Below are 15,782 nucleotides of genomic sequence, written 5' to 3'. Positions count from 1 at the left end.
ACCAATTAGAGACCTTTCACCAAACAGTGGACGCTAACGAGCGAGAGTATCGTGAATTGATTTCTTAAATGGCGTATTTTAACTATTTTTGCAATGATTATCACAATTGATTGGTTGATATTTTAAATCAAGAATTATGAATATTGATGAGGTAAACAAGAATTTCACAGTACGAAAAACTATCAATTTAAAAAAAAAAAATTGTAGAGTGAACAACTGAACTTCGTATTGAATTTCGTTCACTTTTTATGTATGCTGTTAATTTTCGTTCATTGTAATTTCGATTGTTGTTCATTTCTGCAGTCCAAACTTGTATAAAATGAAACGAATAAGCTTAATTAAAAGCCTGAAACAACATTTGTTTTCTTTTTATATCATTTTTTGTTTAAATACGTAATAAAGTTTACTTTAAAGGTGAAAATGACCAATAATACGACCAACGCACAATATACGTCATTAACGATACATGTATACACAATCTTGTCTTTGCGAACATAAATCAATTTTTCCGAGTAATCGAGTACCCGAGTACTCGATCGAACGATTGTGCGAGTACTCGAGTATTAATTTTACTACTCGTTGCCATCCCTATTATTTATAGAATATAAGGATCTGTATAAATCTTCAAATGTTAAGAGGGGCGGGCCATTTTCTGATGTTGTTATAACTTGTGGCCCAACCAAATTGTATAATACTATTGTTTGTCAAAATGATTTATATCCCATGTGTATATCATATACAATGAAATAAGATTAAACTTAATGTTAGGAGGGTTTAAACAACTCAATATGAGACTTGTTAAAGTATTATTGCAGTTTCCTTAAAATAACCTCCAATTTTGACAGTACTTGATTTTTTTTTGATTTTTTTTAAAATTAGGGATGCACTGTTCAATTGTCAATAAATAGCCTGAAACCATTTTTTAATATTTTTTTGTAATTTCAATAAGACTGCTGTAAATTCACACCTGTTACCTGCCCTCCCAGGCAATCCTTCTCACCTTTTTAACTCTTCCTTGAACATTTCAAGATTGCTCTTTTTCTTTTCTTCAGTTTTCTTTTTGAAATTAATTTTCTGCAAAAAGAAAAGAAATATCATCAAATAATAAACATTCATACCATACTGAATATATGCACTATGCATTCCAGAGTTAATTGGTTATAAAAAAGTTCTGAACAAGGGGCCAAATGTTACAAAATAGGCCCGTCGTAACTTTTGGACACCAAATTTGGTGATAAGTGGTTGTACATTAAGCCAAATTCAGAGACTGGACACTGTTAATACAGTTTTTGCCAATTCAAGAGTTAAAATTCTGAAGTAATTGAGGCAGCATGGTTGGTTATCGAACCTGAATGAGATATTCTGACCAATACACATTCAGACCAAATTTGGTGATGATTGGACAAAGGTCTCTTAAGTTATTGATCGGACAAGACCAATTTTAGTTAAGTTTTGTAATAAAAGGGTGATAACTCTGGCATTACTAGAGTGATATGGCTGGTTATTGAACTTGTCTGTGATATTGTGCCCATATATATTCTGAACAAAATTGGTGATGATTGGACAAAGCTTCTATAGTTATTGATCAGACAAGACCAATTTTATGCAATGAAGAGCTATAAATCTTGAGTGACTAGAGCTATATGGCTGGTTCTCGAAATATATCATGTCTATACACACCCTGACCAAATTTGGTGAGGATTTGATAAAGGCTTTTAAATCTATTGATCAGAAAACATACGAGACAGCACCTAAATGCCCACCTAAAGGTAAAACTGTAATATGTCCTGTTCTTTGAAAGTATTTTACTCCCTTTCCAAATATTTATACATAACAAATTGTCAAATAAAGGGATAAAAAAGTTCATGTGATATTGTCAACAGAAATGCCAATCAAACAAATAATTTAAATCATACACAAAAATCAACAACAACACCAGTATCTATCAAATAAACAACAATGCTGAAATCAACTTCAACACTAGTATCTACATTATCAAAAACAATACTGGTATCTACTAAATCGACATCTTTACTAGTATCTACCAAAACAATAACAATACTGATGTCGACAAAATCAACATAAATACTGGTATCTACCAAATCAATAACAATACTATATCTACCATATCAACATCAATACTGGTATCTACCAAATCAATAACAATACTGGTATCTACCAAATCAATAACAATACTGGTATCTATCAAATCAATAACAATAATGGTATCTACCAAATCAACATCAATACTGGTATCTACCAAATCAACATCAATCCTGGTATCTACCAAATCAATAACAATACTGGTATCTACCAAATCAACATCAATACTGGTATCTACCAAATCAATAACAATACTGGTATCTACCAAATCAATAACAATACTGGTATCTACCAAATCAACAACAATAATGGTATCTACCAAATCAACATCAATACTGGTATCTACTTGATCAACAACAATACTTGTATCTACTTGATCAACATCAATACTGGTATCTACCAAATCAACATCAATACTGGTATCTACCAAACCAACATCAATACTGGTATGTACTAGACCAACAACAATACTTGTATCTACCAAATGTACAACAAGACTGATATCTATCAAATCAACATCAATACTGGTATCTACCAAATCAACATCAATACTGGTATGTACTAGACCAACAACAATACTTGTATCTACCAAATCAATAACAAGACTGATATCTATCAAATCAACATCAATACTGGCATCTACCAAATGTACAACAATACTGGTATCTACCAAATCAATAACAATACTGGTATCTACCAAACCAACAACAATACTGATATCTACCAAATCAATAACAATACTGATATCTACCAAATCAATAACAATACTGATATCTACCAAACCAATAACAATACTGGTATCTACCAAATCAATAACAATACTGATATCTACCAAATGTACAACAATACTGGTATCTACCAAATCAACATCAATACTGGTATCTACCAAATTAACATCAATACTGGTATCTACCAAATCAACATCAATACTGGTATCTACCAAATCAATAACAATACTGATATCTACCAAATCAACAACAATACTGGTATCTACCAAATCAACATCAATACTGGTATCTACCAAATCAACATCAATACTGGTATCTACCAAATCAACATCAATACTGGTATCTACCAAATCAATAACAATACTGGTATCTACCAAATCAACAACAATAATGGTATCTACCAAATCAACATCAATACTGGTATCTACTTGATCAACAACAATACTTGTATCTACTTGATCAACATCAATACTGGTATCTACCAAATCAACATCAATACTGGTATCTACCAAAACAACAACAATACTTGTATCTACCAAATCAACAACAATACTGGTATCTACCAAACCAACAACAATACTGGCATCTACCAAACCAACAACAATACTGGTATCAACAATACTGGTATCTAATAGATCAACAACAATACTGGTATCTACCAAATCAATAACAATACTGGTATCTACCAAATCAACATCAATACTTGTATCTACCAAATCAACATCAATACTGGTATCTACCATATCAACAACAAGACTGATTTCTACCAAATCAACATCAATATTGGTATCTACCAAATCAACATCAATACTGGTATCTACTAGATCAACAACAATACTTGTATCTACCAAATCAACATCAATACTGGTATCTACCATATCAACAACAAGACTGATTTCTACCAAATCAACAACAATACTGGTATCTACCAAATCAACAACAATACTGGTATCTACCAAACCAACAACAATACTAGTATATACCAAATCAACAACAATACTGGTATCTACCAAACCAACAACAATACTGGCATCTACCAAACCAACAACAATACTGGTATATACCAAATCAACAACAATACTGGTATCTACCAAACCAACAACAATACTGGTATCTACCAAATCAACAACAATACTGGTATATACCAAATCAACAACAATAATGGTATCTACCAAATCAACATCAATACTGGTATCTACCAAATCAATAACAATACTGGTATCTACCAAATCAACAACAATAATGGTATCTACCAAATCAACATCAATACTGGTATCTACTTGATCAACAACAATACTTGTATCTACTTGATCAACATCAATACTGGTATCTACCAAATCAACATCAATACTGGTATGTACTAGATCAACAACAATACTTGTATCTACCAAATCAATAACAAGACTGATATCTATCAAATGAACATCAATACTGGTATCTACCAAATCAACATCAATATTGGTATGTACTAGATCAACATCAATACTGGTATGTACTAGATCAATAACAATACTGGTATCTACTAAATCAACATCAATACTGGTAAGTACTAGATCAATAACAATACTGGTATCTACTAAATCAACATCAATACTGGTATCTAACAAATCAACATCAAGACTGATATCTACCAAATCAACATCAATACTGGTATCTACCTCATCAACATCAATACTGGTATCTAATAGATCAACAACAATACTGGTATCTACCAAATCAATAACAATACTGGTATCTACCAAATCAACATCAATAATTGTATCTACCAAATCAACATCAATAATGGTATCTACCATATCAACAACAAGACTGATTTCTACCAAATCAACATCAATATTGGTATCTACCAAATCAACATCAATACTGGTATCTACTAGATCAACAACAATTCTTGTACCTACCAAATCAACATCAATACTGGTATCTACCATATCAACAACAAGACTGATTTCTACCAAATCAACAACAATACTGGTATCTACCAAATCAACAACAATACTGGTATCTACCAAACCAACAACAATACTGGTATATACCAAATCAACAACAATACTGGTATCTACCAAACCAACAACAATACTGGCATCTACCAAACCAACAACAATACTGGTATCTACCAAATCAACAACAATACTGGTATATACCAAATCAACAACAATACTGGTATCTACCAAATCAACAACAATACTGGTATATACCAAATCAACAACAATACTGGTATCTACCAAACCAACAACAATACTGGTATATACCAAATCAACAACAATACTGGTATCTACCAAATCAACAACAATACTGGTATATACCAAATCAACAACAATACTGGTATCTACCAAACCAACAACAATACTGGTATATACCAAATCAACATCAATACTGGTATCTACCAAATCAACAACAATACTGGTATATACCAAATCAACAACAATACTGGTATCTACCAAACCAACAACAATACTGGTATATACCAAATCAACATCAATACTGGTATCTACCAAATCAACAACAATACTGGTATATACCAAATCAACAACAATACTGGTATATACCAAATCAACAACAATAATGGTATCTAAACTATAACCAGGCTCAAGTGAACATTTAGCTGTCTTCAAAATCAAACATTTATCAGCAAAAAAGAAATTTGGTTATACCGTTTTTTCTCTCTCCTCCTCTTTTAAGGACCTGCTTGAAGTGAAAGTTGCTGCAAGCTCTGCCAACTTTGATGTTGGCTTGTACAGTCGACCTTTGTCAGATCTTGCACCTACAGCAATGGAAAAAGCACAATGTAGCACTTGCAATAAAAACAAGTTTGCATTTAACTTATTTTTTTTTATAAAAAACAGTGTTTATCCATTGTTAAATTTCGGAAAAGTGTGTGTCATTCAAAATGTTCAATCTAAACATAATATATTTAAATACCCATGCTGCAGCTTGCAGTACTGTAACAATGTGCAGGACCTCACAAAATCATTACAGGACAAAAACCTTTCAAGATCAAAAATCATTTCTTGCAAATTCATTTGTAAACAGATATTCATCATTTTAATAGGCCAGTGTAATTGTTGTTGTTTTTGTATCAAATAAAAACCTTCCCCAGCCGGGATTTATAATGAAATTAAGCAAAAAGGCTGTCAACATGATTCAATATATTAAATCTTAATTAAAATTATTGATAATTATCAAATGAATGAAATTGAAGTGTATCAATTATTCATTTTAATACACAATTATCATAACAAAAACTTACATATACCCAAATTTTAGTTTCAAATTTAGATCCAACACTTCCAGGATTTTCCGACAAAACAATCATACACCATCAACAGTGGACATGTCAAAACTTAATTTTGGGAACCACACCATGCTGTAAACTCTTGGAACACATGGGTTCTTTATTCATCACATCAGCATTCAGAGATGAAAGATGAATGTCCTATAGCTGTTAACATGATATTGCTGAAGTCCCTTGTTGAAAAATTGTTAATTACTCAGTACAAGAAACAAACCAATAACTGATCATAAAATAATCTGAAACTGCAGATTTCCAGCTGAAGGTCACCATGACCTGGACCTTTGACCCATTGACCTCAAAACCAAAACCTGCCTTCTAAAGTTGAGGTCCCTGGGCCTAAGTGTTCAGTTATTGATCAGAACAAGTTTTCAGCTTAAGGTCAACATGACCTTGACCTTTGACCCACTCACCTCAAAACCAATAGGGTTCATCTGCTGGTCATGACAAACCTGCCTTCTAAAGTTGAGGTCCCTGGGCCTAAGTGTTCAGTTATTGATCAGAACAAGTTTTCAGCTTAAGGTCAACATGACCTTGACCTTTGACCCACTCACCTCAAAACCAATAGGGTTCATCTGCTGGTCATGACAAACGTGCCTTCTAAGTTTGAGGTCCCTGGGCCAAAGCATTCTTCAGTTATTGATCACAAATTTTCAGCTTAAGGTCAACATGAACTTGACCTTGAACCCACTGAACGCAAATCAAAAAGGTTCATTTGCTGGTAATTACTAACCTGCCTTAGTTTCAGGTCTCCGGGCCTAAGCATACTTCAAATTTTGAGCAGAAACCATGGGGACTGACGGACAGCCCGATTACCACATTATACAAACGTTATTACAATAACATTTGAATCAGACGAAAAGTTTACAATGTTCCATTTTACCTTTATCGGCAGCATTCACAACTTCGCCCTTTACCCATGCTTTCCCCTGTTTACTGCTTTCAGCAAACGAGGCAACAAAATCTTCATACACAGCTGCTGCTTCAACCTGATCTTGCTAGATAAAAATACAAAAAAATATGCTTTTTTCTTCAGAGTTGAAAGAGAGTGACTTTATAATCTAGAGTAAAGTGTAAAAGGTACAAGTTCTTCTAATTTTAATTGTATTTGATACAAGTGAGATCACTGCATTTGAAATAAGTTTTGTTTTCTACCTTAATGCCTGGAATGACTGGACAACTTATGACCATGCCAGGAGTGAAAAGACAGCCATTAGCTGTTTACTCTGATGAACCATTTAAAACATCTCACATAAATTTGAATTCCAGTCAAATAGAATACCTTCTTGCGAAGTTCTTCTTGCTCTCTCTTAGAGAGTCCTTTCTTCCCCAGCATCATTTCTGTTGGACTATCTGACTTTTACGTCTTTGAAATATACCTGAAACAAAAAAAGATCCTATTTAGTGTCAGATTTATTAATGCAGGGTAAACAAAGCCGCAGCATGATATTGGTGGATGTCTGTAGCCTCCTTCTGCCAATGTCTACGGAATATTGGGCAACTGCCTAAATAATCAGACACCTAATATGAATAATTATTTATTTAAAATTGAAAATTATCTTTAAAACAAAATATATCATTAAACTTGACAAGATAAATTTTGCATTTGAGAAAGTTTTTTAATCTTCCTGGTGGACAAATCATAACATAAATGATATGGGAAAAATTGTAAATGTATGGTGGTATGATTTTCAATAACAGCGTACATTAGTATGATGGTAAAGTGAAAACCAGTTTGTATGTTGGATGTTGTACATGTTTGTTCCCAAGAAGAAATCATCTTCTTGTGTTTGATGAGATGAAGTTGAGAAATCTTCACTCATTAAAAGCAATCCAAATATTTAGGCACTCGACTACACCAAAATGCCAGATGCTGCTTAAAAAACTTCCTTGGCTGAGGTAGGTATGGAAACTTAAGTAAGAAGAGTTCAGGGTTACATATATATATCAATTTTGGGGCAACAAATGAAATCTGAGGGGCCGAAAGAGGGCTTACCAACTCTTTGTTTACAAAACTTGATAAAAGTCATTGTGACAATTTTATTATTAGTTTAATAAGAATTGAACATTCTATTGGTGTAAATTCAAAATGTTTTGTTTTTCTTTATATAATGCTGATGTATTATATATGTATGCTTTTCATTGACATGATGATGATTTTATAATATGTTAGTTATTCTTATCTTGTATGCATAAAAGAGCAATAAATGAATTTAAGTACCGTAAATACTCATTGAGATTTCTGTATTAAGTCTTGTATTAAAAATGTTGATCTTGTGCTTAAAGGGACTGTACACCAGATTGGCACCAAAAAAGTTTTTTCTGTACCAAATCTCAGGACAATTATATAATAAAATGATTTACTCTTTGATATCACAATTATAAAAAAAATCCAAAATGTAAAAAAAAATTGAGTCGGAGACCGGGTTCTAACCGGTGTCGCCAAAATTGGAGTCCAGTGTTGTATCAACTGTGCTATGAAGGCTAACACTAAACAGTTGGAATATTTAAACTATATACCTAACTTGGTAATATCACATGATAACATCGACTCGCCAATCACGCATAAGGAATGAATTCTACTAGGTAGACAATCATACCTAGTAATCTTTTTAATGGAAAAATACGAAAAAAATACGAAAAATAAATTAATTGTAAACTATGTGGTATTTCAGTTAGTAAGTTTCAATGCATTGAACACATCGCTACCAAGTATATGTCAGTTTTCAGACATATTTTCTTTCTTTTTTTCGCTATTTCATCATACAGAGTACAGCCCCTTTAATTTTGCTGTGTAAAAATCCCCAGGTCTAATACCAAAATCAACTGGGAAGCCTCTCAGAAATATGGCACTTACGACAAACGCTCAATTGAAGGCCATTTAATACCATACCAAAAAGTGGGTTTCAGATATTTCTGGCTTCCATTACTTTAATGTAGATACATTTTTTATGTTTACTACACATTAAAGTGGCGTAACGCCCATACCAAAGTCAACCAGAATCAACTGACTACAATGATCCAATCAAATGACTCGGCAATCACATGACCGTGATGGCGACGATTGATTCTAATTTTAGCATCGATGGGCTTCACATAGTTTATTCACTTGAAACCAATTGCAGTTAGGTTGAAAATAAAGTTAAATAAACAAAAACAATTAATATATTCCAAATTTGTTACCCGTTAGATTTCTAATCATTCAAAGTAGAAAAATAACAGCAAAATAAACTTTACACTGGTGAGGTCAAATGTAAGTCAAGTGGATATTTTCTGAAAATCTTGTTATCACATGATTAAATTTGAACATAACTATGACCTAATTAAGGAATGTTGATGATAGGATTTACTATAAAGGTAAAACACCTATCTTTTTAGCATTTTTTGGTTTTGAAAATGTGTTTGTTAATTACATTTTACTTCATTTACCTGATATTATTTTGTCCGTACAATCCATACAAGTGAAATAATAGTGTGATATAAAAATGTCACAAATTCTGGTTGGGTTCGGATATGGTGTTCTCTTCAGCCAAAAACTTCCCTAAAGGTAACAGTTGGTGGAATTACCGAAAACCAAGCAAAAACGGAAACCCCGTAATTTTTGAATTGTATACAATATGGTTTTAGCCACCCCCACCCCCCTCCTCTAGTCTAAAATAATAATGTTAAACGGGATTTGGCATTCTTCTAATCCCTAATGTCTAACGGCTTTGTGCAAAAACAGGGTTTTTTTGAAAAATGGTGAAATTGTATTTAAGTGAAGCATTTTATGTTTGAAATAGATAATAAAGGTTTATATTCTTATTTTACCATGTAAGTGCAGAGATATTTTGCACAAAACAAGCCATAAATGAATTAAAACACAGGATTTACCTTTCCAATAAAACGCAACTTGACTAGAACAGACAACAATTATGCCAATCGTAACAACTCGGCCATCTCCGGCAAGCTTAAATATAGACCTCGTAAATACAATCGTAACAACTCGGCCATCTCGGAGGTGTTCCGATTGTTGTAAAACTGTGAACCATCACCTCGCAGGTGCCGTTTATGTATATATTGTTATATTTTGACAGAATGAAATGAAAACAAGAGGACCATGATGGCCCTAAAACGCTCACCTAAGCAAAGGGCCACAACATTGTGATAAAACATTTTTAACAAGGTTGCAATTTAAACATATCTTTACTGATGATGATGCCTTGATTTATATTTGTTAAGGGTCATGCAATGAAGCTACATGTAAAGTTTCATTGAATTTGGCCTGGTAGTTTAAGGGAATTTTTTAAAGCAAAAGAGTGACTCTGCCATTTTGTTGTTGTTGTTGTTGTTGTTGTTGATCAATCTCAATGCCTTGTTGTTTCAGTGAATTTGGCCTGGTTGTTTCAGAGGAGATGTTTTTTAAAGCAAACCAGGAAGTTGGCCAGATTGTTTTTGTTGTTGATCAATCACGACCCCTTGTATTTTTGTAGAAGCTTCCTGTAAAGTTTCATTGAATTTGGACTGATAGTTTTCGAGGTGATGTTTTTTTTAAAGCAAAACAGGAAGTTGGCCATTTTGATGTTGTTGTTGTTAATCAATCATGACCCCTTGTTGTATTTTAGTAGAGAGTCACCAAAGGAAGCTTCCTGTAAAGTTTCATTGAATTTGGTGTGGTAGTTTCAGAGGAGATGGGTTTTTTAAAGTCAGCCATTTTGTTGTTGTTGCTGTTGTTCTTGTTGTTGATCAATCATGACTCTTTGTTGTTTTTTGTAGACGGTCACCCAAACAAGCTTCCTGTAAAGTTTCATTAAACTTGGACTAGTAGTTTCAGAGGAGATGTTTTTAAAGCAATACAGGAAGTCGGCCATTTTGTTGTTGTTGTTAATCAACCGTGACCTCTTCTTGCATTTTTGTAGAGGGACACCCAAGGAAGCTTCCTGTGAAGTTTCATTGAATTATGCCAGGTAGTTTCAGAGGAGATGTTTTTTAAGCAATTGTTGACAGACGGAAGGACGGACGATGGACAAAGACTGATCACAGTAGCTCATCTTCAGCACTTCGTGCTCTGGTGAGCAAAAAACACATCAAACTCATTATAATTCGTTGGATATTTATATTTTGTGTACAGAACTAATATAAAACATGAGATGTTTGTCAAACATTATGCCCACCCTGAGCGCCATGTTGTCAGGATTATATGGACAATTGAATGAAATATGCATGTACCAAAATGACAGCTGATTTGTCACTGACATTGGATTCCATTGAGGCAGTTTTAAGATTTTGACCATTCAAAGTGTGAGGATAGAGTGTGTTATGACATAACCTTTGACCTCAAAATCAATAGGAGTCATCAGCTGGTCACCAAAAACCGAAATGTCATGTTTGAGGGCCATGGGTGCAGGCATTGTCAAGTTTTCACACAGACAAGCTTTTTTTCTATCAAGGTCACTTTGACCTTGATCTTTGACCAGATGACCCCTTAAATCATACGAGGTCATCTACAGGTCAGACGCAACCCCAAGTCAAGTTTGAGGGCCATGGGTGCAGGCATTGTCAAGTCAACACTCGAACAACATTTTAGCATTCGAGGTCACTGTGACCTTGACTTTAGACCGGATGACTCCTAAAATCAAAAAGGGTCATCTACAGGTCAGGCCCAACTTCCATGTCAAGTTTGATGATCATAGGTTCAGGCATTGTTGAGATATCACTGGGAGAAGATTTGTTAACTTTTTGACATTAAAGGTTACTGTGATCTTGACCTTTGACCCGCTGACCACCAAAGTCAATAGGGGTCATCTGCTGGTCAGGCCCAACCTTCATGTCAAGTTTGATGATCATACGTCCAGGAATTGTTGAGTTATCACTCGGACAAGCTTTGGTCTACCGACCGACCGACATGTGTAAAGCAATATACCCCTCTTCTTCGAAGGGGGGCAAAATAAAATTATCTGGTAATATTTCTTGTTTTTATGATATTTTAGTGACGCAATATGCTTTCACCCGGAATCCTGATCGGAATAACTACCCACTTTTGGTATAAAACAATTTGTATGTGAAGGATTTGCCATATCAAAAATTGTAAAAAAATTGTCAACGTACAATTATTTGGACTCACCCCCAGGGCTCCAGCTAGCCTGTTTTTTTTAGGGCGGTCCGCCTGTGCCCCTTTTCTTACCCCCTTTATGTGAAGTCCTTTTTCACAAATGCTCTATTAGAGCCATCTATCCTGTTAGTGCCCTTTTTACTTTTGAAATCATCATGAAAGATCGGCAGCCCTTAATCCGCTGTCATATTGGGACAAATTACATAATACTTATAATAATAGTGTTCCCGCTAGGTGTCGCCTTGCCCCCATTGACTGCTTAAAATATGCGGCACTGCCCTTTCATCCTCCCATGTGCCTTGTCCGTGTAATATGACAGGTTATTTAGTATTTGTGTAATGAGCAGACGACCTGTGTATTCATAATCGGTCATCTTCTAATCCGATAGTTAGGAAGAGCCAAAAAGTGAAACATTGCCAGGAGGCAGAGCTATTGAATGTCAGCCAATCAGAATATACATTGAGAACTCATTCATTCAATGATGAAAGTTCATAAAATGCAATAGAAAATGCGATCGGGTTGTGAAAAATGTTGTAAAGCACTATTAAACCTTTTAAAATAATTGTTAATTGTATTTTATAGACGACACTCGCCATTTTAAACATTGTTGACTTGAAGCAGATAGTCACTGCCGATTGTAACATAGGAAAGCAGTCTTCCCGAAATTGTAAAATTTCTGCCTGTCCACCGGATAGGCACTTTGGAATCTTTCCTTGTCCGAAAAAATATTTGCCTGTCCGAACAAATATGTCAAGAGTAAAAAAATGAATGTCAATTGGTTTTTATGCTTTCCTGATTTAATTAACAAAAAACATATAAACATCACATTGACATGTCGTTCAGTAAAAAATAAACACACTTAGTCTCGCAAAAAATATTTAAACACCACCACCATTTAGGTGCTTTCTGGTTTTTCGGTAGTTCCACCAACGGCTGCCATTTTGACTGTAAAAGAAAAATATTGAGTGCTGACGACTTTGATTGTACCTTGTTGCAAACCAAGAACCAATCAAAACAGGTACCTTTTCGCTATTTAGTCGTCTCAAAATATATCGGTCATCGGTAGTCATTTATGGAACACTGGGAAAGGTGGCGCTAACACAATCAAATACATCACTTTTTCCGTAAAGGTTTTGAGAGTTTGTTTGTAAAATATTCATGATGAAAATTTCTTTGTAACCCACAAAAATATTTTGATGCTTTATGTAGCGTTTACCTATCATGGGTAGGAGCATGTCAAAATTTGCTGAAACTGCCACTTTGTCAGGACGAATTTAGGAGTTATTTTATCAATGTTCTATATTTTATAAGCCTTTTTTTAAGCAAAGGCAGTAATTTTTATTGTTATTTTATTCTAAAATATCAGCATATTAAACATTATTCCAGGCTGAATGTAACATTCATACCCAATCTTGATCGTGCCAAACTAAGATTTGTCTCCTACATATTTGTTTTTTGTGTATTTATGCCATTATGATTGTTTCAAATGTTTAACTGTCTTTGTTTTTTCTGAAATTTAAATGATTTTTAAGAGAAAAATGTGACATTGCACTAAAGGATACTCCAGACAAGTACAATCATACTACCACAGACAAATAGACAAGTTTTAATTTTGATATTCAAACACACCCTTCTCAATTTTCGAGAAAAATAACAACATTTTGTTCAAGTTTGGAAATCATGGAAAATGATTTAAATTGAGTATGAAAACAACAATATCTAGAGGGACACCTCCCAAAGCCCCTTTGTGACAGGGGTGGACCCATCCCACACCCATTTCCATTCGCCCTTACACGACTCATGTAATTTGCCCTTTTCAAAACTCCACCCTGCCCTTTTCAAATCCAGGTTGAAGCACTGGCCCCCTCCTCCAACTTCCCCACCCCACTCCAACCACCAACAACTGCGGCATACAATCCACAAACACAAAGAAGTATTTAATCCTCCCAAACAAACCACCTCAAATACTCTGTTGTATATACATATATAAATTTAAAGGGGTTTCTGGGTTTTCGGTAATTCCACCGACCCAAAAGGTAATATTATAATCAATGTTTCATCTATCGGTGTATACCGTCTATCAATGTAATCCGAAACATGCCGAATATCGATCACGTGAACGGGTACCTGCACTTCGTATTGTTTATATTCATTCGAGAGAACTGTCAGCTACAAACATTTAAAGATCATGTCGTTTCTACGCGTAAGTATTCCCCCAAAATCAAAAAAATATACGTAATTACATTTTTTCTATATTCTAATTCAACTTTCTAAATGTAAGCCATTGCTATTGCTAGAATCTCGCAAAACCCAGATCGGATTTTCCCGATTTCATCTAAAAATATATGCTGATGACGTCACTGACAGGTGCTTCTTAACAATGTGCATATTCGCGGTCATGTTACCTCCATGTTTGGTATTGTTATCTACTGAAAATGTCATATACACCGGTTGATTGTACGTACGTCACAAAACAAAATGGCCGACCCCTATGTCAACAAATAGGTCAGGTGTCGGACATATACTATAGAAACACTTTTATGGCCACATAATTTTAAAGGTAATTAAATCCTCAACATATATGTATTAAAAATTATACATTTATATCAACTTCGATTTTACAATAAGCAAAGGAAGTCTTAGTACACCGATAGATGAAACACACAGGCTATAACGTCTTCTTAAGCTTGTTTCAGGTTGTATGTTTGTATACTATAAATAATGCCCTGTAAATTCATTATTACAAAACTATAACATTTCGCAGAAAATTATACTTAAATAAAAGGATAAACATAGGAGATTACTTATTTCCCGGTCAAAGCGACTACGCTGAAGCGCTAGTCACAACCCAATTCAGATCTTTATTTTGTCCTCTAAACACTGTAACAGGTTAGCTGATGGTCATATTTTGACAGGCTTTGTCTTCAGTTGTAATCAATCGTGCAGCAGCATTTTGGGCTCTATAAACACTAAAATCTAGCGTGACCAAATTTGCACTTCGTCCGCCATGTTTTTGTTTATTCGCTGATCACGTGACATTTTATAGTAAAGTGCCGCAGTATTTCATTGAGGTTACAGAACACTAACATTTGAAAAGCTTTTTTTAGCTACATTTTTAATTAATTTTGTTTAACTGAGGTGGGAGAAAAAGCATCTACCATAGCCGCTCGTGTAAGATAGTTTCATCCCGACCCTCGCGCATGGTGTTTTGCGGAAACTCGGTAAACCTCGTTTCCGCAAAACACCCTACGCTCGGGTCGGAATGAACCTATCTTACACACTCCAGTAGATCCAAATATTTGGCCATGCTGGAAATCCTTATCCTGCTCACGGGCAAAAAATAAATAATATGGAATATACTTTTTTCAATAAGCACAAAAGAATTCCAGCAATAATCTTTTCCCGTACTTTACACACCCTTTTCCTACTGTCCCTTACTTTAAACACCCTTTTCCTACTGTTCCGTACTTTATACACCATTTTCCTACTGTCCCGTACTTTATACAACCGTACTTTATACACCATTTTCCTACTGTCCCGTACTTTATACACCCGTACTTTATACACC

General features: G+C 34.4%; 1 protein-coding gene across 4 annotated transcripts in view; it reads right to left on the bottom strand.

Moving 5' to 3' along the window:
* The window catches only part of LOC128219066 (U2 snRNP-associated SURP motif-containing protein-like), a 52,902-nt gene extending 37,667 nt beyond the window's left edge, over window positions 1-15,235 (bottom strand). For all 4 annotated transcript variants that reach the window (XM_052926883.1, XM_052926884.1, XM_052926880.1 and 1 more), the window contains exons 1-5: window positions 15,019-15,235; window positions 7,406-7,502; window positions 7,007-7,121; window positions 5,486-5,595; window positions 1,001-1,074 (exon numbers count right to left, since the gene is read on the bottom strand). In XM_052926883.1, the coding sequence (XP_052782843.1) occupies window positions 1,001-1,074; window positions 5,486-5,595; window positions 7,007-7,121; window positions 7,406-7,462 (356 nt within the window). In that variant the 5' untranslated portion in view covers window positions 7,463-7,502; window positions 15,019-15,235. The remainder of the gene's footprint in view (window positions 1-1,000; window positions 1,075-5,485; window positions 5,596-7,006; window positions 7,122-7,405; window positions 7,503-15,018) is intronic.
* Window positions 15,236-15,782: the final 547 nt, after the last annotated feature.

The sequence above is a fragment of the Mya arenaria genome, chromosome 15 (assembly GCF_026914265.1).
Source record: "Mya arenaria isolate MELC-2E11 chromosome 15, ASM2691426v1".
In the NCBI taxonomy this organism is placed as follows: domain Eukaryota; kingdom Metazoa; phylum Mollusca; class Bivalvia; order Myida; family Myidae; genus Mya; species Mya arenaria.
The sequence above is the reverse complement of the archived record's forward strand: the minus strand, read 5'-3'. Positions and strand labels throughout refer to the sequence as shown.